The sequence below is a fragment of the Lithobates pipiens genome, unplaced genomic scaffold (assembly GCF_037356315.1).
Source record: "Lithobates pipiens isolate NorthernLeopardFrog02 unplaced genomic scaffold, aLitPip1_a1.2 Scaffold_25, whole genome shotgun sequence".
In the NCBI taxonomy this organism is placed as follows: Eukaryota; Metazoa; Chordata; class Amphibia; order Anura; family Ranidae; genus Lithobates; species Lithobates pipiens.
The window spans coordinates 197,457,420-197,479,571 of NW_027507787.1; the positions used below are offsets into that span (position 1 = coordinate 197,457,420).

The 22,152-nt window shown below is 41.4% G+C and overlaps 1 protein-coding gene and 1 pseudogene across 1 annotated transcript; both read right to left on the reverse strand.

Annotated features, from left to right (window-relative positions):
• Positions 1 to 3,577: 3,577 nt before the first annotated feature.
• On the reverse strand, positions 3,578 to 4,525 carry LOC143929817 (taste receptor type 2 member 40-like). Its single transcript, XM_077453793.1, has one exon. It carries the CDS (start codon positions 4,523 to 4,525, stop codon positions 3,578 to 3,580), a length of 948 nt encoding a protein of 315 aa, XP_077309919.1.
• A 3,742-nt stretch (positions 4,526 to 8,267) lies between these two features.
• Positions 8,268 to 9,201, reverse strand: LOC143929818 (taste receptor type 2 member 1-like; annotated as a pseudogene).
• Between the last annotated feature and the right edge of the window lie 12,951 nt (positions 9,202 to 22,152).

Here is a 22,152-nt window from a genome sequence, read left to right on the forward strand (position 1 = left end):
TGACACACACAGCAGGAATGAATTAGCAGGAATTAGCAATCATCAAACAATCTTAGTGGAGTGTGAGTCAGGAATTATGCACACCCCCCAAAACCCACAAAAACATATCTATTTGTAACCCAATATACACAGAAAATAAAACATATCCAAGGCTCTGCCCATGATCAGTAATCCCAAAAATCTCTAAATCAAACTTGTACGTTTTTGGGCATGTGGAGGTTCCACAGGAAATCATAAGCATACTAAATTAAATATGTGCGCAGCATCACACCTGACTTAAGGCTCATACACACAATCTGAAAATCGGAAGCAAAATTTTCATTCCGACAATTTTCAGATCGTTAGAATAGTGCTTTCGACAGGCGATTCTGATTTTTTCATACATCAAAAGCTGGATGTGCAAACTATAAACTTTTTGTTGGATGTGAACATAACGTCCGATTTTCATTTAATCAGTACAGTTTTCGCATGCTCAGAAATGAAAGAACTTATATAAAACTATTCAACACATTACGTCACTTCTGAAGTTGAATTCTGTGGTATGAGAATTTTCATATGGTGAGTAACCTCTTCACTTTCAACATGAGACTAGCATGCAACAAAAAGCAGACGACCGTTTGTCCAAAAATCTGATTGTGTGTATGGGGCTTTAGACATCTATATCTGGGCCCCAGTTCCAGATTTGGTGCAAAACCACACTTGCTTGATTTATAAGGTGATTTCATGGGGTTCCAGTATGTGAAAGCCATCACTGGTGACAAATAAACTTTAACACCACAACATACAAACCTCTAATCAGGTAGCAGGATTGGACTTTGAACTCAGAAACTCAGGGCTGTGAGGCATAAGTGCAAACCTTTCAGCTATTGTGCTGTGACATGGTTTTAGTCTGCATTTCTGTGGTGTCAAACTGTCCTAAGTCCCATGGGTGCAAGAAGTTAATCAATGCTGAAGTACTGTGAAAGGCCAGAGAACCAGTGAACAAATAGTTTCTGGCATATGCAATCTGTTTTGAAGGCTGGTTATAGCTGACTGCTGTCAACATGCTGAAAGATAAACAGGTATCATTTTGTAGGTTTTGGCTTGGTAAGAGGCTGCAATTAATGCTGGTGGGGAAATGTTAAGGCCAATTAGAGTCCTTGTCCATGGAAAACATATGAGACACTTTGCAATGGTGGTGGAACCCTCCTACACATAAGTACCGCATTTAGACATAATTTATGTAAGGACCGGAGTCAGGAGTTATGTTTAACAACATAGGGAAATCAGACAACGTCTCTATATGAAGTGGCATTGTTGGGATTTGAACTCAAACCATCAGGGCTGCTAAACAGAGGTGCTAATCCATTAGCCACTGAGCTGCCACATGTGGAGTCCTCCTACTACAGATAAATACACATATACTATATTTCTTTGGACATATAGGTGGTGGAATTACATCAGGAGTTATTCTTCTTGATTTATTATGTGATATTTGGTGGTTCTTGGTGTGTGAGTGTAGAATAATGATGTTACCCTTTTTATTTCTGATGTTGGTACACATATCAAATTTTTTGGGCTCAAATTATGATCATTTGGAAATAATAAAAAACACACAAAATTGTGACTCATTTTAAATTTGCATCAGCAATAGTATTGTTTGTGGTTTGTGAAGACACCTGTGTGATTTTGGGTGAAGATTTTTGTGAAATGGACAGCAACAAGTGAAAGTGACAGAAAAAAAAAATATTTTACCAAAACATGAAAACTTTACACCTCCTAGCATTCTTAAATAGGGAGCATCCATCTTAGCCCCTCTTCCATCTGGGCCCGCAAACTCAGGCTCTGTGACTGGCCAGAGTCGCGTGACATCACCTCCTCGCATGTGCATGGGAGCCACCAGACATGTCATGACCCCTATTAAAAACATCACGATGTGCCCTTTCTAAAGTGCGTATGCGCTGTAGTCATCAGTGCTCGGGTCTTTCATAAATATCTCCTAAACCATGGAGGTTTAAGAGATATTTCAAGCACCTTAATATGGGCTTACCTGTAGGTAAAAGTGGTTGTGCAGGGTGTACAACCAATTTAAAAACAAAATAGATGATGAAGAAGCAACATTGTTGCAAGGACAATTTATTTGAGAGAGAGATACATTTTATCTCAACATGAAAAGGATTTATTTGGGGAAGTTACAATTGTACCATTAGAATCAGTGGCTGAAACTACTTACATTGGGCTACATAACTCAAATTTTCAGTCCCAAAAAATGCTCTTTAACCCAGCGCTCAGTTTGGTATTTACTATAACTCTTGGTAAAAAAGCCATGGGATTTAAAATGAGAGTAGTTTGTACGTCTGAGCATGCTCAGTTGTGCTGCCACCTAGTTGTAAAGAGACGCAGAATTTATCTCTTCCTTCTACCATTAAAGTGGGAGTAAACCCGCTGACATTTTTTTTAGACCTGCAAGGGAAAAGGCATAATGAGCTAGTATGCACCGCATACTAGCTCATTATGAAATACTTACCTTAGAACGAGCCCCCGACATCTCACCCGATACACGCCGAGGGAGCTGACATGTTCCCTTGGCGTGTCTTCCAGGTATCGCGGATCCGGCACTGTGATTGGCCAGAGCCGCGATATTGTCACTCCCATGCATGCGCACAGGAGATTTCTTTCCGGTAAAGTCCGGCGTCTGCCGGGCTTTCAGCCGAAAATCCCCTGTGCACATGCGCCACTGCAGTCAGCGGCTCATTGCGATTGCAATATCTCCTAAACCATACAGGTTTAGGAGATATTTTTTTACCTACATGTAAGCCTTATTATAGGCTTACCTGTAGATAAAAGTAAAAAAAAAAAAACCACTATACAACCGCTTTAAAGATATTTCATTGTAGAAATCACTTTTTCACACACTTTAAAAGACGATTATCTATTAAAAATTTACCACATATTTCAGTATTATTTAGGCGATCATATCATGGTCTTATTTTCATGTGCAATTCTCCAGGTCCTAACAAGAATAAGGGTTTGGGTGCTATCTGTTTTCCGGGAGCTATAGTAAATTAGATTTTGGGGGTATTTTTGCACCAGCACTATAGTGAATTCGGTTTTATCGCTAATTACTGTGATTGCATAATTTTAGCAGTAATTAGAACTAATTAGCACGCGGCGCTATAGTAAATTATCCCTTTAGTATTCTGTGCCTACCGGCTGTCGAGAGTCCTCGAGATTATACAATTTGATTAATTGATTAAAGATTTTGCAGATGCTAAGTGCAGGAAGAAAGACTTTTTGAAAATATTGTAGTGTGATGCATTACTGTGATGTATGACTTGCCAGTTCTAATTACCTGAGTGATGTGTATTCTTTCAATCAAAAAAATCGACAAAAAATATAAGACATGTGTCTTCTTTGAAACCTTTTTTTTTTTCTAAACAAAAGCTATTTGTCATTCATTTCAGTTCACTTTTTCAGTTGTCATATAATTACATTTCTATGTGGAGAGCCCCCCAACTTGAAGTGCCCTGGGCCCCCCAAGGTTTAAATCCGGTACTATACACACACACACAAACACTCACACCCACACTTATATACATTAATAAGTAGTAACAGTGATTTCAGTATTGATGACACTAGATTTCATACCCAATATCTGCTTCAGAGTATTCAACAGTTTTCTATTTCCCATGATTAGAATAATCATATTTACTGTTGGGAATGTGGACATAACAATGAAACATATTACTCCTGTTACTTCATCCAGGGCATATGCTGGGTTGTTTATAAAACTAAATGCCCCATAGAAAATCAAATAAAGTATCAGTAGAGCAGTCACTGTTTTAGCTGCTGATAAGTGAGTCCTTATTCTAGAATGACAAAGTCCTTCATTGTTTTGTCTCATCCTTGACATGTGCTTACACAGAGAGGTAATGATGGTCCCACATGCCAAGAAGATTATTACAAATGCCAAAGAAGCAGCTAAAACATATAAGTAAAATATACAATTACATTTACTCTCATTGGGATAAATTGATTTTTCTAATGTCGCATTCCCTGTAATGTTTACGGCTTTAAAGGAATAGCTTGTGTACAGATCCCATAGGGCTGGCATTCCAACCAACCAAGACAGAACAACTGAGAATACAAGTACCCAAGGTACCACAACAGGAAGATTTGCTTTGATTTTATAAAACATAGGTCCATTGAGGTTGACAATCTTCACACAATAGTATAAACAGAGGCAGGTGGAGCACCAGAGACTGGATAATGACAGAGACGCTAAAAGAGCTGTCGTTAAATTATTTATCCAGTCTTCATTGTAGGCATCTGGCAATATACAGTATGAAATCTCTACCATGTCATTGGCTATTTGCAGAGAGATGTTCGAAATTCCAATGGCATTAATCATGAGATAACAAGGATTATGCTCACGAGTTTTTAGCCACTCCAGAAAGTGAATGATTAAGACGAAGATATTTCCAGATATGCCAGTTACAAAAAGTATACAATGGATGGCTATACTGGCAATGTATAAGCTATCCATGATGATGATAGTTTTGTTTCAGGATCCTTAGTAAATTACTTCTCTAATTAGGGTCTGGTTTGTATTCTAAGAATAATATATCCAAAGCATTTAAACAGGTTTGCTAGTCCTTTATGCCAAACAAGTCATCAAGTATTCTTTTTAGGTTTGATTTGCAGATGTCTGTTATAAAAGAAGATTTCATAGATTTATGAGATAATGTATGTTCTTCTGTGTGTGATTGTAGTTTCAAAGGCTGTCTAATTCTTCACCTCTGCTTGAGTTAAGCAAAATCTCAGGCTTCGTCTTACATATTAGCAGAGAGCATATCAAGAAGAATGTATTTGCAAGTCAATACAACACCTGTCAATTGTTTATTCCTATGTCTTTTTGTCAAATTATGTGGTTTGAGATTACTATGTGTTTCAACCACATTGCATGATTTCTTTGACGGAGAATTTGTGTGCAGTATAAGGACCAATGACAGATTTGTAAAAGCAAGAATATGGTGTTCAAACCAGTGCCCTGCATTGCAAATCTATTCAGTCAAACTCATCCAATAGAGAGATATTTTTTGACAGTCTAAAATATTGGCACTCATCAATCCCAGCTAAAGCCATAGATAATCACATACATTTGTATTTAAAAAGGTAAGGACTACAAACCTTTTCATTTTGAGCCAGTTAAAATTAAATAAAATATAACAACCAGTCAGAATTGATCTTTCAGTAATCCTTTATTAGCATATTACATACTGAATGGTTTTACTGCACCTTTCACATTAGTCTTTTTAATTGTGCCTAACTTATTGTTTATAACTTTTTTATTTTCCACCAACTTTGGGGTTGTTTCACAACCAAAAACACAAGATGCTGAGACTATGCCCTGGTCTTCCTTGCTAGTACAGAGGCTACCTACCACAGGCACAGTCAAAGCACACTGACAACACAAGCTCAGGCTCAGTCTAGAGCAGTGTTTTTCAACTCCAGTCCTCAAGGCACCCCAACAGGTCATGTTTTCAGGATTTCCGTCAAATGAAACAGCTGTGGTAGTTACTAAGGCAGTGAAATTGATCAAATCGCCTATGCAAAATAATGGAGAGCCTGAAAGCATGACCTGTTGGGGCGCCTTGAGGACTGGAGTCAAGAAACACTGGTCTAGAGGATGTCTTTTTGTGGATTTTTTTTGCAGAAACTTGAACAGGAGAAGACTTAACAATTCAGAATACTCAAAAACGATAGCAGAAATAAACAGGAGGACAAACGTCTTACAAAATCTTCTTCAAACAGCCTTCACAATGTCCTCGAACAGCTGTTTGCCCCCCAGCTTCCACGTGAAAGTCTTCAGTGAGGGATACAAAGATCCTTCTCTAGACCAGACTCTAAGATGTTGCCATCAGCTGTCTGGAAACCATGTCCCAACAATTGCCCATGGCCCAGTGGTTGAGAACAACTGTAGAACCATGTCTGATGGTCACTGATGGTATTCAGGAAATAGTAAAAAACACAGGCAGGAGGAAAGCCAGAGACTGGATTATGATACTGAAATCCTGATCAGTGTAGAATTCAAGAAATGGTAAAAACGTTCCATTCACTGTAAGATTTCTATTTTTCAGTGTGGGGGCAAGACAGCATGGATGTAGGAATCTCCCCTGCTGGATATTGTATTCTGACAGCCATGACCTGTGGCTTTCAGAATAACCAAAATGTAGCTACATTTGGTTGGATGCAGCTGCTGTTCAGCCAATAATTTTCCACCCAGCTCCTTCAAATTTCAGATTGTTTGGTAGGGGGTTGCTGACAGGGCCTCCCATGGTTTGGGTTATCAGGAACCATTCGACATTCATTCAGTCTATGGCCAGCATAAGGCACAGATCTGATTAAATGCTTTTGGTTCTTGGAGGAAGATGTTAATAAGAACAGTGCAGCTAATGATAAGGTCAACTGGGTAGAGTTTTGTGATGTTTATCAAAATCTAAAAAGTGAATGTAAAAAGAGTAAGATGTTCCTGTTTGAGCCTTTACCTTCTGTATTGTTTCTAAATTTAAAATTTTCTTTAAATAGTTTTTGTACGGACATCAAAAATATAACCCAGTATAGTATAATGTATTTTATATAATAGTCAAAACAGTGATGTAAATTGCTAAAAAAATGTATTCTCTAATTTTCTTTGTACTCATAGTGTCTGGGAACAAAAAAAACATGATGAGTATAAATGCAGAGGGGATGCTATAGGTACAAATTGTTGTGTTCTATAGCATTTTATTTCTAGATGTGAGAGCTGAGCTTTATGAAATGTCTTACATATACAATATATTCTGATTAATATATAATGGATACATGATTTTGCAAGGTCTTAAAAAAATGCATAAGGTCAGCACAATTTACATTTTATATGGGACACAGGGGGGGGTTGATTTACTAAAACTGGAGAGTGCAAAATCTGGTGCAGCTCTACATGGTAGCCAATCAGCTTCTGACTGCAGCTTGTTCAATTAAAGGGGTTGTGAAAAAACACCTGACAGTGACTGCCCCCTAGACTCCCCGGTTTACTTAACTCAGTCCCGTATTTCTGTCGGCAGAGACGCGCTATTCCTCTCTCCACGGGGTCCCGGCTTTTGATTGGATAGATTGATAGCAGTGCAGCCATTGGCTTCCACTGCTGTCAATCAAATCCAATTATGCGGGCGCCGGGGGCAGGGCCGAGTCCAGCATTCGTGTCTATGAATGCAAATGCTGGACTTGGGAGTGCGACTGCAAGGTAACCCCCAAGGAGGGTGCTTCTCCTAGGGGGTTATCTGATGTGGGGAGTAGCCGCGAGATCCACCGGGGGACACCAGAAGAGGAGATTCAGGGCCACTCTGTGCAAAACCAGCTGCACAGTGGAGGTAAGTATGATATGTTTGTTATTTAAAAAAATTAAAAACGAGCCTTTACAATCACTTTAAGCTTTGACAAAAAACCTGGAAGCTGATTGGTTTCTATGCAGAGCTGCACCAGATTTTACACTCTCTTGTTTCTCTATGATCCAGTTAAAAATATGCATATTTGGAGCAATGTTGTTGATTTGCATTGATTGGCATTCCTGCATAAACAATTCTTGCTGTGATCGACTTTTGGAGAATATATAAAATTGAAAGCATCCCTAAAACGGAAGCATGTGTTGCAGTTGGCTGTAGGACAGTGGGTTTGATTTACTAAAGACTGTTCATTTTGCAATAGAAATTGTACCTTGCAATGGAATTTCCTCACAACATAGTTAATGAGGTAAAGTTCTGCTGACTCCCATCATCCAATTATGTGCAAGCATTTTTTTTTACATTTCCTTCCGTGTAATGGGGTATCCTTTGCAAACTGAAATTTCACCACATTCACTAAGCTCTGTAGAAAATTAGTACACATTCCCTTGCCTAGTTGCCTTTAGTGAACAGCCTAGTTGCCTTTAGTAAAGCAACCCCTGCATGTTTATGTTTGCAAGCCGTTTGTATTGTAAATCCAAGTTTAAATTATCTACAGAAAAAGGTGAATTGGAACAATAATGGTGACAATGGCGAACAGGGAAAATAGAAAGGGGGCAAATCTTCCCAACAGGAAAACAGATGACAATGAAAATCTGACAGGATCTAACCCTTCTTTACCTTATCCTAAACCCCCAAAAAATGATTTTTTTTTTAGCTACGGATACAATTTAAATAAAATTTAAGTAACATAATTATTAGTTCCTAGATGTCTCAAGCCAATACACTGTAAACAGATGCATAGATCTAGTAAGTAGTGGCAGTGACTTCAACATTGAGACTTGTTTGTTTTATACCCAAAAGATGCTTCAACTTCAATAACAGCTTCCTATTTCCACTAATTAAAATAATTGCATTTCCTGTAGGAAAAGAAGATGCCACAATAACGCAAAAAATAAATAGTAAGCTGTTACCCTTTTCACTAAATATCATATTTAGCATGCTATAGAAAATTAAGTACCAAACAAGCAGAAAAATCCCAGTTTTGGTGGCTTTAATGTGCGATGAGAGTTTGCTGTTTCCAGGACCTTCATTGTTCTTCCTAATTTGCTGCATGTGATTACACAGGGAGAAGATAATTGCTGAAGCTGTGATAAGGATGATAGTGAATGGAACACCAGCGACTAACATATAAATTTGAAAAATACAGTCACACCTGCTTTTATGATTTAAATGAGCATAGGATACACCCCTTGTAGCATTAGCAGGAAGTAATGAGCTCTCTACGTATATGTCCCAATAAGCAACCAATCCAAAAGCCCAGGATATAGTACAGGAGAAAAACAGCAGCCAGGGCACCATCACTGGAAACTTAACCTTGATCTTGTAGAATGGAAAGTGGTGATCTTCACGAAATAATAGCAACAATGGCAGGTAGAACACCAGAGACTGGATAATGCTAGAGAAATCATCATAACGATCAAGGAATTGACCACCCAGACTTGAATGTAGAATTCCAGAAAGAGTAAAACACAGATCTGGTTGAATACAATTGATCCTTGCATGAAGAGGTTAATAATACCAATGCAGTTGATAATGAGGTCAACTGGGCTCCATTTTGTGGTCTTCATCCAGTCTAGAAAGTTTAAACACAAGATAAAGATGTTTGCAAGTGAGCCAGTCATGAGACAAATGAGGTGGGAGACCACTGGAATTATGATGTACAGAGAAGCCATGCCAAGCAAAGTTAATAAATGTCTACAATTTGTAGTTTAATAATTTCTCATTCAATGCCAAAATGTTCAGGTATGTTGTACGTTCAGCATTAGTTCAAAACAATGATGAAAGGTGTACATTTTGTAATTTCCTTTGTTAAATCCTCAGTGTCTGGGGAAAAAATAAAAACTGCTTTACTATACAAGAAATGTTATAGGTTACAATTGTTCTGTCTAGTTTACAAATATATAGGCCCCGGAAAATATGTGCAAATAGCTAAACTCTATTTATCAACTGCCTGTTCGTGTTTCTGTAAAACATATTCAAATAATGGGGCTTTCACGCTATCTTCCTCTTTTTTTCAGTTTCTGTGCAGACGACTTAAAATATTGTAAGTATATCTAAACACTAACAACAAACTTCTCTTATTTATTCACCTTTGGTCTGTTAAATATGCTATTAACAGCATTTTGGCATATCTATTGATAATTGCAAGAAATACCTGTTGATCCTGCCAGAAATACTGTGGTTTCTGGTGTCATGTGCACTATTCAGTCCTATCTCAAAAACAGAATACAAAAATCCCTATGCTTTGGAAATCATGGGGGGTTCTGCAGTTCTAATAAACTTCCTCTGCTAAGCTGACAACTTTGCTTCTCCAAAGCTACTGTACAACTAGTCGGCTTTGCCACCATAGGATAGGGAGTGTGTTACTGGCAGGAATACTTGGTATAAATCAAGGAAAAAAGCCTGAAAAAAACCAAAAAAAACAAATCAAAGAGCCAAATCTAAGGAATAGTAAGCTGTAATGTTAAATGCTACATGTTTTGTTCTTGGGCTTTGGAACATTTTCATTAATAATAATTCAGTACAACTGAGATGCAATGTACAAACTTGAGAGTATTATGGAAATTGTATTTCTAGACAGGAAAACAATGCTTTAGGAAATATTACATGCAATATGACCTGATGAGTACACTGTGGGATGTTTTTTTGTGTTGCAAGATTTAGCAAGTTATTAGGCAAATTCAAGGAACATTACCACGGGATTGCACTCCGCACTATTTCCCACCATCGCCAAGCACAATCTTATCAATTAGATGAAAAGACACCACAATCTACTGTTGGCATAAAATGAAAAGATACCACAATCTACTGTTGGCATAAATGGTCGCGGCATGTTTATTGGTTTCACATAACATATAGATTTCATAACCATATTATAAATTCATAACCAATCAATTTAATATTCATAAAATTGTTTAATGACTCAAGCAAAGTAACTTCCATCAACTTTATAACCAAAGTCCCCCTTTGATGCAAAGGGGATGCTCCACATAAAGTGCACGTGATGACAGGGAGGGTGGGTAGCTCTTCTTTCATGTACCTCTCTTTGTGTCCCTGATGTAGAAGTCAATCCCCTGACTGCTGCATTGTCATATGCATTGCACATGCTCCACTGTCATCTGTTGATTTAATTCTGCCTCTCCTAGCCTCTGCAATCTGCCCCATGTGATAACAATGACAATAATGGGGCAGGACCAGCAAGAAATGATAGAGAGATTTTCTCTTCTGCTGACCATGCCCCTATTACAGAACCAAGGCTTGCGGGGTGGCTCCTAGCTTGTGATTGGTAGCAGCTTCTAGAGGGAGCCTCACTGCCAGTTTAATATTAGGATTTGTATATAGGTGTTTTGCTGCATTTTTAAATGTATTTTTCATATAAATTAGAAAAGTTTCCCCTCATCCCCATGAAACCATGTAACTTCAACAGACAATCCATGCTAGGCAGCCGTAGAAAAGCAAAGCATGCTTCCTGCAGTGATCTGCAAAAGTAATGAGAAAAGGAATTAATGTCATGTGATCATTTTAAAAAATAATTAAATAAGGTATTTGGAAGTATTATTACTAGTATGTGTTACTGTATTCCCCATACAATAGTTTTTATACTCCTAGATTAATTCATACATGTCAAACGCTGGCTAAAGGTTTAACCGCACTTTAGGGACACAATTAGCATCTACAAGCAGAAGGTTTTTTTTATTTTTTGTTTTTAATAAAGCCTCCAGCCTGCATGTGATCAATGTGCCGTAGCTGATGGGGTTATGACACCATTGGAGATTTTTGCTTACACTTCCTGCCTCACAGCGAAAGCAAGAAGTCATAGCTATGTCATAGCTGATGGGGTTCTCACCACACCAGGAAGATTTGCCTTTACTTCCTGCTCTAAAGCCAATACAGGAATGGAGAGGAAAGCCCTCCAAAGTGCAGCAATCCCTGATTCTCACCAGAACTAGTGTCTGTCAGATCTTCCCATTGGAAGATTTCCCCTCTTTTCTGGTTACAACCCAAAATTCTGGATTTTCATTCACTTTCACTCTTGGTGATAACAGTAATATCACAAAGGCACTAGCCATAGTTTGGCTGAGGCCTCAAGATTTACACGGGTGTGCAGGCGCAGATGTGCGTTTGCCCGTTTTACTGTGCAAAGCCTATATCTGACCGTCTACTGCTGACCTGCCTTGTCTGACCATGCATCCAGGTCAGCAGCAGACGGCCAGATATGCATGGTTCCTGCTGGTCCTACACCTGCTGAAGCACTTCCAGTTCTTCCACTTCCAGTTCTGCCACGGCTGACGGAACATCTTGCAGGCTCTCATACCTCCCTGCACTCTTGCGGCCACTGTCACAACATCAGTGGTCCTTCAACCAGAGCTGTTAGAAAAGCCCCCTTCTACACGTCAGGGTCTGCCACAAGGTAAACAGGACAAACAGGGAGGATGAATCTTCCTAATGGGTGCACAGACAGCAATAAAAACTGACAGATGTTCTAATCCCTCTTCACTCTATCCAAAACTAAAAAAAGTTTTGCCTTTAGTTATACTTTAAAGAAGAGGATGAATTATGTCTCCAGTTCATATAAATACCTTTCCAAATGTACTGTGTATTCAAATGAAAATAAAAGAGATAAAAAGAGATAAAGAGATAAAAAACACATATGGCATACTGTATATGTGTGTAACACCAAAATCTTTACTTTTAGAAACAGATTTAAATGAAAAGTTTATTAATACTGCTACTTTTTCAATAAGAATCAAGGATCATGAAAAAATATGATTCTGTTTACAATTTTTGAGACATAATATAAAGCAAAAAAAACCCTCCTCCAGTTGGAATCCATGCGCCAGGTGCCTTACATATAAATTAGGGACCAGGCGCATGGATTAGGGGGGTGGCACCCCTGTGACCCATATAGATGGGCCGCTACTGGTAGTTATGTCAATAAACTGGATAAGATCTGTAATGTTTATACAAACACTTTTTCCAATGAAAGTCTGGAACATTGTTCTGAAACTCATTAAATCTGAAAAATATGTTTCAATAAAGCAGAGAAAGCTTTTCAAAATTACACAACAGTTATTCATCCTGATCAGACTGGCTTTATACTGCTGAGATCAACAGCTGTAAACCTGTGTTGTCTCTTTACCATCCTTCAATCTGCAGGGTCCAGTCCTGATACTAGGGTAGTGGTGTTCTTAGACACTCACAAAGAATTTTATTCTGTTGAATGGCTATACTTAATAGCAGTCCTTGGGGGTTTGGGATTCGAGCTCAAATTTATAGCATGAATGACGCTACTGTATGTCAAGTCAGTGGCTCACTTGACACTGACACTTTTGAAATAGCAAGAGGCACTCGACAGGGGTGCCCATCGTCCTCCCTGCTGTTTGCCCTCGCTTTAGAGCCACTGGCAGCTCTGCTGAGAGCAGACGAGGATGTGAAGGATAAATGTCCTGGAAGAAATCTACATCTCTGTATGCTGACGACATGTTCGCCTATCTTTCTGAGGCAGAGGGGTCGTTGATCACTGCCCTGAATGTATTTTGTCAGCTCCATAGTATTGCTTTCCCCTAAACACCCCTTAAAATTAGTACAAATGTTATGTGTGTGCTTAAATTCATGCAGAGTGACAGATTTTTTTTTGTTGGGTCAAACTCATTAGAAACTCCCCCCCCCCCCCACTGCTAGGTCAGCTGATAGCAATCCTCTATCTGTTGACTTTGCCAAACCCAATACACACTATACCTACCTTTTTTCTGGTCAGATTTATGGATGAATTCACCAAAGCATGTAGTGCAAGGGCCTGCCTCGATACTTTCAAATGCTACAGTTTAAAGTTTTCTTTTTCTCCTATTATTATCTTGATAGGTAATAGCAGAATGTCAAAGTGTGTTCCTTTTTTTTTGTATTATGACACTTCTTACCTGTCCGGTGGTCTGCCAATAGTGTAAGTAAGGAGGGGCTGGCCAAAGTATCACACATTATTTATGCATTCAGCTCTCAATGAAGTGGAGAGGGTTACCTGTCCAAAACATCCCCCCCCCACAAATTTTTTGCAATGGGCCATCAGATGGGGTGGCGGGTGGTGGGAGGGTGAGGAATCTGATAAGGGGACCTTATACTTTTGGCTTTAAATACTCATTTCCAAAAATGCTATACTGATCTTGGCCAAAAATGTTTGTGTCTAATCTGCTTGCAATGTTGATGTGCAAAATGACTATTTTTTTTTCTTGCTTGATTCCACAGTTTCCTTCAACACCACAGGAATGGCAGACTGTGGCCTCCCACTTTGCCAGCCGTTGGGACTTTCCCAATTGTGGAGGTGCAATTGATGAGAAACACATCCGCATCGTCCTACCCCCCAACTCGGGGTCCTACTGTTATAATTACAAGGGGTTTAATAGTATCATGATGTTGACGGTGGTGTCAACGACATATGACTTCCTGTATGTGGACGTGGGGAAAAATGGCCATTTGTCGGATGGTGGAGTGTTTGCACGGACGGAATTCTACTGGCGTCTCCAGAGTGGCAGTCTGGGCTTGCCACCTCCAGTGGAGAATGTAGAAGGACTCCTGTTCGTTTTTGTCGCAGATGAGGTGTTTGCTCTGGCAAAACACCTGATGCGGCCTTTCCCGATGAGGACCCTCACCCCGGATCAGAGGATCTTTAATGTGCGGCTGGCCAGAGCCAGAAGAGTAGTGGAGAACACTTTTGGGAAAAAATCCTATTTCTGACTCCAATACACATGGTGGAATATAAACTAAATCATATTGTGCTTGCCTGCTGCGTTCTGCACAATTTTTTTAAAAAACATTCCGTAAACTATGTGGCCTCACTTGGCCTTGATGCAGACTTGATGGAAAATGTGAATCTCACGGCCCTTGAAGCTGCTCGTCCTGGCTTGCCCCCCCAAAGCGCCCGTGAGGTCCGATCCAGATATGTGGAGTACCTTGTGGGTAGGGGGGCATTGATATGCCAGACACGGTCTGAGAGGAATTTTTTTAATACATTTTTCTTTGCAACTCCAATAATCTTTGTTTTCATTTACTGCTTGGCTTGGCCTAGGTTTTTTTTTTTGGGCCTTTTTCTACAACAATGCAAACCCAAGTTCAGAGCAAGTCTCTTCTTCAGATAATCTAATTATGTTATGGGTCTGCTACACACACACCTTGTTCTTGTTGATAACGTATGTAGGGCATTACTGACAACAATATTGCTCATTTTCAGCACCATGGCAGAAATATGTGGGGTAATGAAAATGGTGTGATTGGGGAAATTTAAACATCACTGTGGGTGTTATTCTCTAAAGGCAAATCCACTATGCACTACAAGTGCACTGCAATAGTGCACCTGAAACTGCACTTGGAGTGCAAAGTGGATTTGCCTTTAGTAAATAACACCCATTGTCACAGAAAACAACAACTTTACTACAAATGCTGCTTTTGCACATTGAAAAAGGAAGCCACACATTGTTGATAATTTAACTTTTTACTCAAAGCACATTCACATGTGCATTTAAAAAAGGGTTTTTACAACAAACCAACATATTTGGTGTATATAAAACATTATTTCCTGACAGACTCCATGGCAGCCTACGTATGGGTTAATCCCCGCCTCTCATACCTCATAGGACCCCACTCCCATAAATCTTTGCTTCTGAACAGAGACTGTGTTCCTTTTTTTGTCCTCCTCCTAGGACCAAGGTGTTTGCTTACCTTACGAAGAGTTCCGGTCCAGTCCTGTTTGCACGAAGATCCTGAGGGTGATTGTGGATTCCAGCAGTCCCAGCTATTAGCCGGGTGGAAACGGGCGATATATGCGATGCCATGAAGAGCTTACTAACCTGCCATTGGCAGGCAAGCGGCAATTTGGCCATACATCCTTTGCTATTAGCAGGAGGCCTCTATTTTGATGTCCCGTTCGTGCAGTGGGTGGAGTACCCCCAGTCAGGATGGATTGGGATTGTGCAGTGGCGGTATCGTATTGATTTTAATCATTATCATTATGGCAGCCTGTTTATGTGTGTTGTTTGTCATCTCCTTCTTTCCATTTCCTGGTATGTATGGCGGCTGGGGCGCAGTTGCGTTCCAATCCGCTGCCTCTTCCGTTCGTTCTGCGCAGGTGCGTGCCTCGTTCGGATCGAGGCTTGGTCCGAACGTGCGCAGTTTTCGGAAGACAGCGGTGATCGTGCATGCGCACGAACTCCGCTGACCGACGCCAGGGGGGCATGGGGCGTCACCATCGGCGAGAGAAAGGCAGCTTCCTGGTGTGCTGTGTGTCTTGCTTGGAGGTATGTTCTGTTCGCCAGTAAGCTCTACTATTTGATTCCTGTCAGGTGCTTATGGTGTTTTTGAATCTCTCCAGCATACAGACTTTCTCATTATGGACGTATCATCGCCCCCCAGTGGCCAACCCTTACGCTGCAGGTAGGAATATTATTTCCTTCTGCTGGGTTGTTTTCGGTAATTACTTTTGGTTTTCTTGCTGTAGTTTTTTCTTTCTATTTTGCCCTTCTAGGTCTGAACATCATTTATCGGCACGCAAAGATTCTGACCAGTCTAGGTTACATCATTGTCAGTCTACGTCAAGTTCTAGACGCTCTAGATCACCCTCCAGACACCATAGATCAAGATCTGGATCTGGTCGTCATTCAACCTACTGTTCCAGCCGCTTAGAGAAAGCCTGCTGGGGTTGTAAGTCTCACGTTCCAGAGGGTAAAATCTCTCTGTGAGTCTTGTTATTCCAGAGCTATGAAGGAAAGGGGAGCCGGAGACCAGCAAGTGGATGCATTGGTCAGGAAGGTGGTTCAAGAATCTCTGAACAAAGCAGAGTCTGATCGGATGTTTAATCCTCCTTCTGTTACAGCTCTTGTCGATGTAGATGCAGACCCCGTAATTCCGGGTCCCTCCAGACACAGTGTCTCTCCAAGTGAATCTTCAGACAGTGAGATTGATGATTCAACTGCAGGTTTTGATTTTTCTTTTGTCCCGCAGTTAGTCAGAGCGGTCAAGGACGCTCTAAAATGGGAAGAGCCAGTTGAAGCACCCTCTAAACAGAGGAAGTACTTTAAACACCTTAAGAAGGACCGCCCGAATTTCCCCTTCTTGGGTGAGCTCAGTGAGATTATTTCAGACGAATGGGGAAAAGTGGAGAGGAAGAATTCCTTAATTTCCAAGATTGCCAAAATGTACCCGTTTAAAAGCGAGGAAGTTAAATATCTGGATTCAGCCCCTCTTATTGATGCGGCTCTAATGCGTCTAGTCAGACATGTTACACTCCCTCTTGAAGATTCCGTTTTCGTTCAAGGATGGTTTAGAGAGGAAGATTGACACCGACCTGAAGCGCATTTATATCACCGCAGGCATGGCTTGTAAGCCAGCTCTGGCTCTTGCAGCATTATCTAAAGCCATGGAGTCTTGGACGGATGAGGTTGGTGCGGCTTTGGGAAGCGTTTCGGAAGAACTTATCCGGAATTCACCAGTACATGAACTGAAGTTAGCATCAGTCTTTTGGGGGAAGCATCCCTTGATATTATCCGCCTAGTGGCACGTGTCATGCTCTCCTCAGTTACTGCGAAGCGCGCTCTGTGGCTTCGTCCGTGGGTTGCAGATCCTGCCCCTAAACAGGCATGGTGTAAGATTCCCTGTGAGGGACCCTCCCTCTTCGGGAACAAACTTGATTCTGCAATTTCCAGTGCTACTGGGGGTAAATCAGGGTTCTTACCCCAGGATCGTTGCCTCTTGGGTCAGAGGAAAGTTCAGCCCAGACAAGAACAAGAGCGTGCTAGAGATGCTCGCCGTTACAGGCCTGGTCGGGAATTTAGGAAGAATTGGAGAAGGGCTCAGTCTTCAAGCCAAAAATCCTCTAAGTCAACTACATCAAGGTACAATCCTACCACTTGTAAAAAAAAAAGAAAAAGAAAGGTACTCCTGTCTTACACAGATTCCCTGTTGGCTCAAGGCGCTGCCATTCTGGTCCCAACCAGAGAGAGATTTCAAGGGGTCTACTCCCCCCTCTTTATGGTCCTCAAAAGAATGGCTCCTGGAGACCAGTTATCGTCCTAACGCATCTGAATCCCTTCATCAAGAAGGAAAAATTCAAGATGGAGACATTACTAACAATACGTCAGTCAATACAACCAGGCGACTGGTTGATTTCCATAGACTTGAAGGATGCTTATTTCCATGTTCTGATCGCAAAAGAGTTTCAGAGGTACCTTCGGTTTGCAGTGGGCAAATTACATCTTCAATTTGTATGTCTCCCGTTCGGGCTTACAACATCGCCTCGAGTGTTTTCGAAGCTCTTACTGGCTGTGGTAGCACTAATCATGATCAAAGGTATTCGATTACACCATTACCTAGACGATCTACTATTGCTTTCCCAAGACAGAGAACAGCTACTGTTACATCGAACTCAAGTCATCTCGACACTCACGGAATTCGGTTGACTGTTGAACCAAAAAAAAAAAAAAAGTCATCTGGACCCAACTCAGTCTTTGACTTTTCTCGGAGCCCAGTTCAACACGGTCGAAAGTACCATCTCCCTACCGGTGGAGAAAATTCCGGTGATCCGAGACAGGATTCGGCCTGCATTGCATTCTCTTCTTCTCAGGGCCTCACAGTGCCTCAAGATAATTGGCACTATGGTATCCACAGCCCCATGATAAAGTGGGCACAATGGAAGATGTGTCCCTTTCAGAAGGGTTTTCTTCTACAATGGGACCAGGGGTCTCGAGACCATCTGGTCAGGATAACCCCCTCCATGCGGGAGAGTCTCTTCTGGTGGCTCCAACGAAAGAACCTCCTCAATTGCCATTCCTTAGCTCCCGTCTCTTGGATCACAGTAACGACGGACGCCAGCAACATGGGCTGGGGCGCCCTGTGTCTGTCAGAAATAGCCCAGGGCGTGTGGGAATTTCCAGCCCAAGAGGTAGTATCCAATGTTTTAGAGCTTCGTGCTGCTCTCCGTGCTCTTCAAGCCTTTTCTCACCTGATTTCAGGGACCTCGGTTCTCCTAAGGATGGACAACACGACAGCAGTGTCTTATATCAAGAGACAAGGAGGCACCCGCAGTCTCTCTCTCTGCCGAGGGAAGTGAGCCCGATCATGTCTTGGGCTCAGATGAACTTGTCAAATCTGACGGCGGTTTATCTCCCCGGAATTCAGAATGTCCAGGCGGACTTCCTATTAAGGTTCTCCCTGGACAACGAGTGGTCTTTCCATTCCGAGATATTCACATGGATTCTGTCTCTGGGGATACTGCCAGAAGTGGACCTGTTTGCCTCCCCGTGCAATTTCAATCCGGAGAAATATTATACGAGGTGTCGTTGTCCTCAGGCCTTCGGTATGGATGCACTGACGGATCAGTGGAGGTTTCACACGGCTTATGCCTTTCCCCCAGTCCCGGTCATCCTGCGATTCCTTTCAAGACTCAGGTGGGAGAAAGTTATGGTGGTGACGGTTGCTCCATTTTGGCCCAACAGGCCGTGGTTTCCGCTCCTAATGCAGCTGAGTTTTCGGGATCCAGTTCCTCTCCCTTCCAGGGCAGATCTCCTGCTACAGGGAACATCTCTTCACCCATGCCCGGCCCATCTTCATCTGATGGTTTGGTTCTTGAAAGGGGAAGGTTGGAAGCATTAGGGTATCCAAGTACTGCCATCACTACTCTACTGAATGCTAGAAGGCCAGGTACTAATAAAGTCTATCAAAGAATTTGGGCGAAGTTTGCTGACTATACTTCTTCCGTTGGCAGTTCCTGTAGTGATCCGAAGATTCAAGACATTTTGGGTTTCCTACAGACGGGACTAGACCTGTCACTATCAGTGAGTTCCTTACGAGTTCAAATTTCAGCAATTTCAGCATTTACTGGCGTTTCCTGGGCCAAACACCGTCTTGTCAGACAGTTTTTCAGGGGAGCAATAAGACTCAGACCCCAGAAAAAACCAAGATTCTCCAAATAGGATCTTCCTTTTGTCCGGGATTCCTTTTCAGAGGAAAGACCTGAGCATATGGTTCAATCATCTATCAAGGCTCTTTCTCTCAAAGCCGCCTTTCTGGTGGCTATAACATTGGCCAAGAGGGTCTCCGAGATCAGCTCTCTGGGTTGCATAGAACCTTTTCTGACGTTTTTCCCGGATCGTGTGGTCTTGGTTCCCATGTTAGGGTCAAATCCTAAGGTCACATCTGTATTTCATGAGAACCAGGAGATTGTTCTTCCTACTTTTCGGACTTCCGGAGATTCTAACATTCATCCTTTAGATGTTGGAGAAGTTCTAAAACAGTACTTAGAATCCACAGCTCCTTTTTGGACTTCTGACCATCTCTTTGTTTACTTCCATGGAGAGAATAAGGGTTCGCGTGCTTCTTCAAGAACCATCGCAGCTTGGATTGTTCAGGCTATTCAAGGGGCTTATAAAGCTAAGGGTTTGGCTCCTCCAGAGGCGGTGACGGCTCATTCTACCAGGAGCGTTTAAACATCATGGGCGGCTGCTCGTCATGTTTCTCCAGAAGTAATCTGTAAAGCGGCCTCATGGTCATCAATTAATACCTTTATGACACATTATTGTGTTGAGCCGGCTTCTTTATCGTCGGTTAATTTTGGTTTGCATGTCTTATCTGTTGACGGTGCCAATTAAACCTTTTTCTGTTAACCAGCAATTTCCCACCCGGGTGTGTATGGCTAGTTATTTCCCATACGTAGGCTGCCATGGAGTCTGTCAGGAAAAAGGAAAATTTATATCAAATACTTACCGTAATTTTCCTTTCCTGATGGACTCCATGGCAGCAGGAGTTCCCTCCCATTTGCTGGAGTAGGCTAAGTTACGGAACACAGTCTCTGTTCAGAAGCAAAGATTTATGAGAGTGGGGTCCTATGAGGTATGAGAGGCGGGGATTAACCCATACGTAGGCTGCCATGGAGTCCATCAGGAAAGGAAAATTACGGTAAGTATTTGATATAAATTTTCCTTTTTTGGGTAACATTTTTCGAACATAGCGTTTTTGTGTAAACAGGCATGTATCAAAACATAACATGCAGAACACAGGAACATACAAAGTTCAACTTTGAAAAGTGAAGACCATATCAGACATGTGCTGATATTGCCTTCATCAGATGGGGTGTCACTCCTGGAAAAGCCAAATTTGGAAAATGCACACAAATTGAGAATCAAAAAGTTGTCAGTTTCCTCCTGATCCCATGCCTAATGTCAACATGTGCTATCTCCCTTCTTCAATGTACATGTTTTGGGGGTGCAAAACCTTCATCTCAGCCACTTTAGTAGCAAGGAAGGGGTTGCACCCACAAAACACGTACATTGATCCCCCATGATGGGGCATAGTACATGTTGACACGCTGTGTGCATCTTCCAAATTTGGCTTTTCTAAAAATATAAAAGTGTTTTTTAAAATTTAAAATGGATGCTAGCTAGTTTTGGGTGTTTCAGACTCTGCCTAAAACATCAATGACATTCTTCATTTTTTATTGAACATCATTGATGTTTTTCTGTATATTCTCTAAATCTCGATTGCACCCCATTATCTCCCCAATGAGGATCTGGGCACTTTCACTGGTAAAATGTGATTCTTCTTCCACAACATCCACATCACCTAAAAAATAAATTAAAAAAACACACCGTGTATTATAAATATGCAGACATACATTGATTAGCTTACCTGAAGCTGTGGTCTCCGACACTTACCTGTTGTGGTGCCAATTTCACCTATTTCAACAATCTCTCCTTCCTCCTCCTCCCCTGCTTGTGCTTTTGGTATTTCCCCTTCTTTGGGAGGTGTGGGGTCCCTGGTGTCCTCAGACGTCCCGAGTCTTCTCTCCCCTATGAGAATGTAAAAAATGAATACTTAGCAGACAGATATTTGAGGGCAGAAATAGGAATATGAAACATTGCTTGGAAGTGTCGCACAATTGTGTTTTTTGGCAGAGTTCAAAGGTGAAACCATTATTTTTGACACTTTCTAAAGCTGGAATACTTACCTGTTGTGTGAACAAATGTAGTCAAGTGCAAGTTGGCAAAAAATCGTTTTGGAGTGGGCTAACGAATGATGTTTATTATGAACAATTGAACCCATGAACATGAAAGTGGCCATTTTAAACTGTACAACAGAAATCAAAGCACATGGAGCAGTATGCAAGCAATGATAATAATATGAACACATGACAACTACTTACTTTTTTGAAGAATTTGCTTGATCCTTCTGTACTGATCGTGCTCCCTAAGTTTCAGGTCTGACCAGTGTTTTCTCAGTTGATCCTTGGATCGTCGTACCCCAAAAATCTTCTGAAGACTCTTCACAACTTTAGTCATGATCTTGGTCTTTCTGATATTTTGGGTTTGGGTAAGGTTCATACTTCCCATCATAGTCGTTCCTCTTCAATATGTCCACCATCTCCAACATCTTTCCAAAAGACATATTTGAGCCCTTACATCTTCTCCTCCGGGATCGGGACATTTCTAGCTCTGGGCTTTCCTCGTCCTCCTCCTCGTTAGTGGAATTAGCATGCCCCAGCTGTGTCTCCGCCATGTGCTCTCCCCACTGCGCTGAAAGAGAAGGGGCGGGGAATAGTCTAGAAAGAACGTCAGGGGCATTAGGAGAAGCTGACGCGCCGATCGTGCAAATG

What these genes read in the sequence shown, in the direction of transcription:
- LOC143929817 (XM_077453793.1), bottom strand. Translation starts at nt 4,525, where the DNA reads ATGGATAGCTTATACATTGCCAGTATAGCCATCCATTGTATACTTTTT.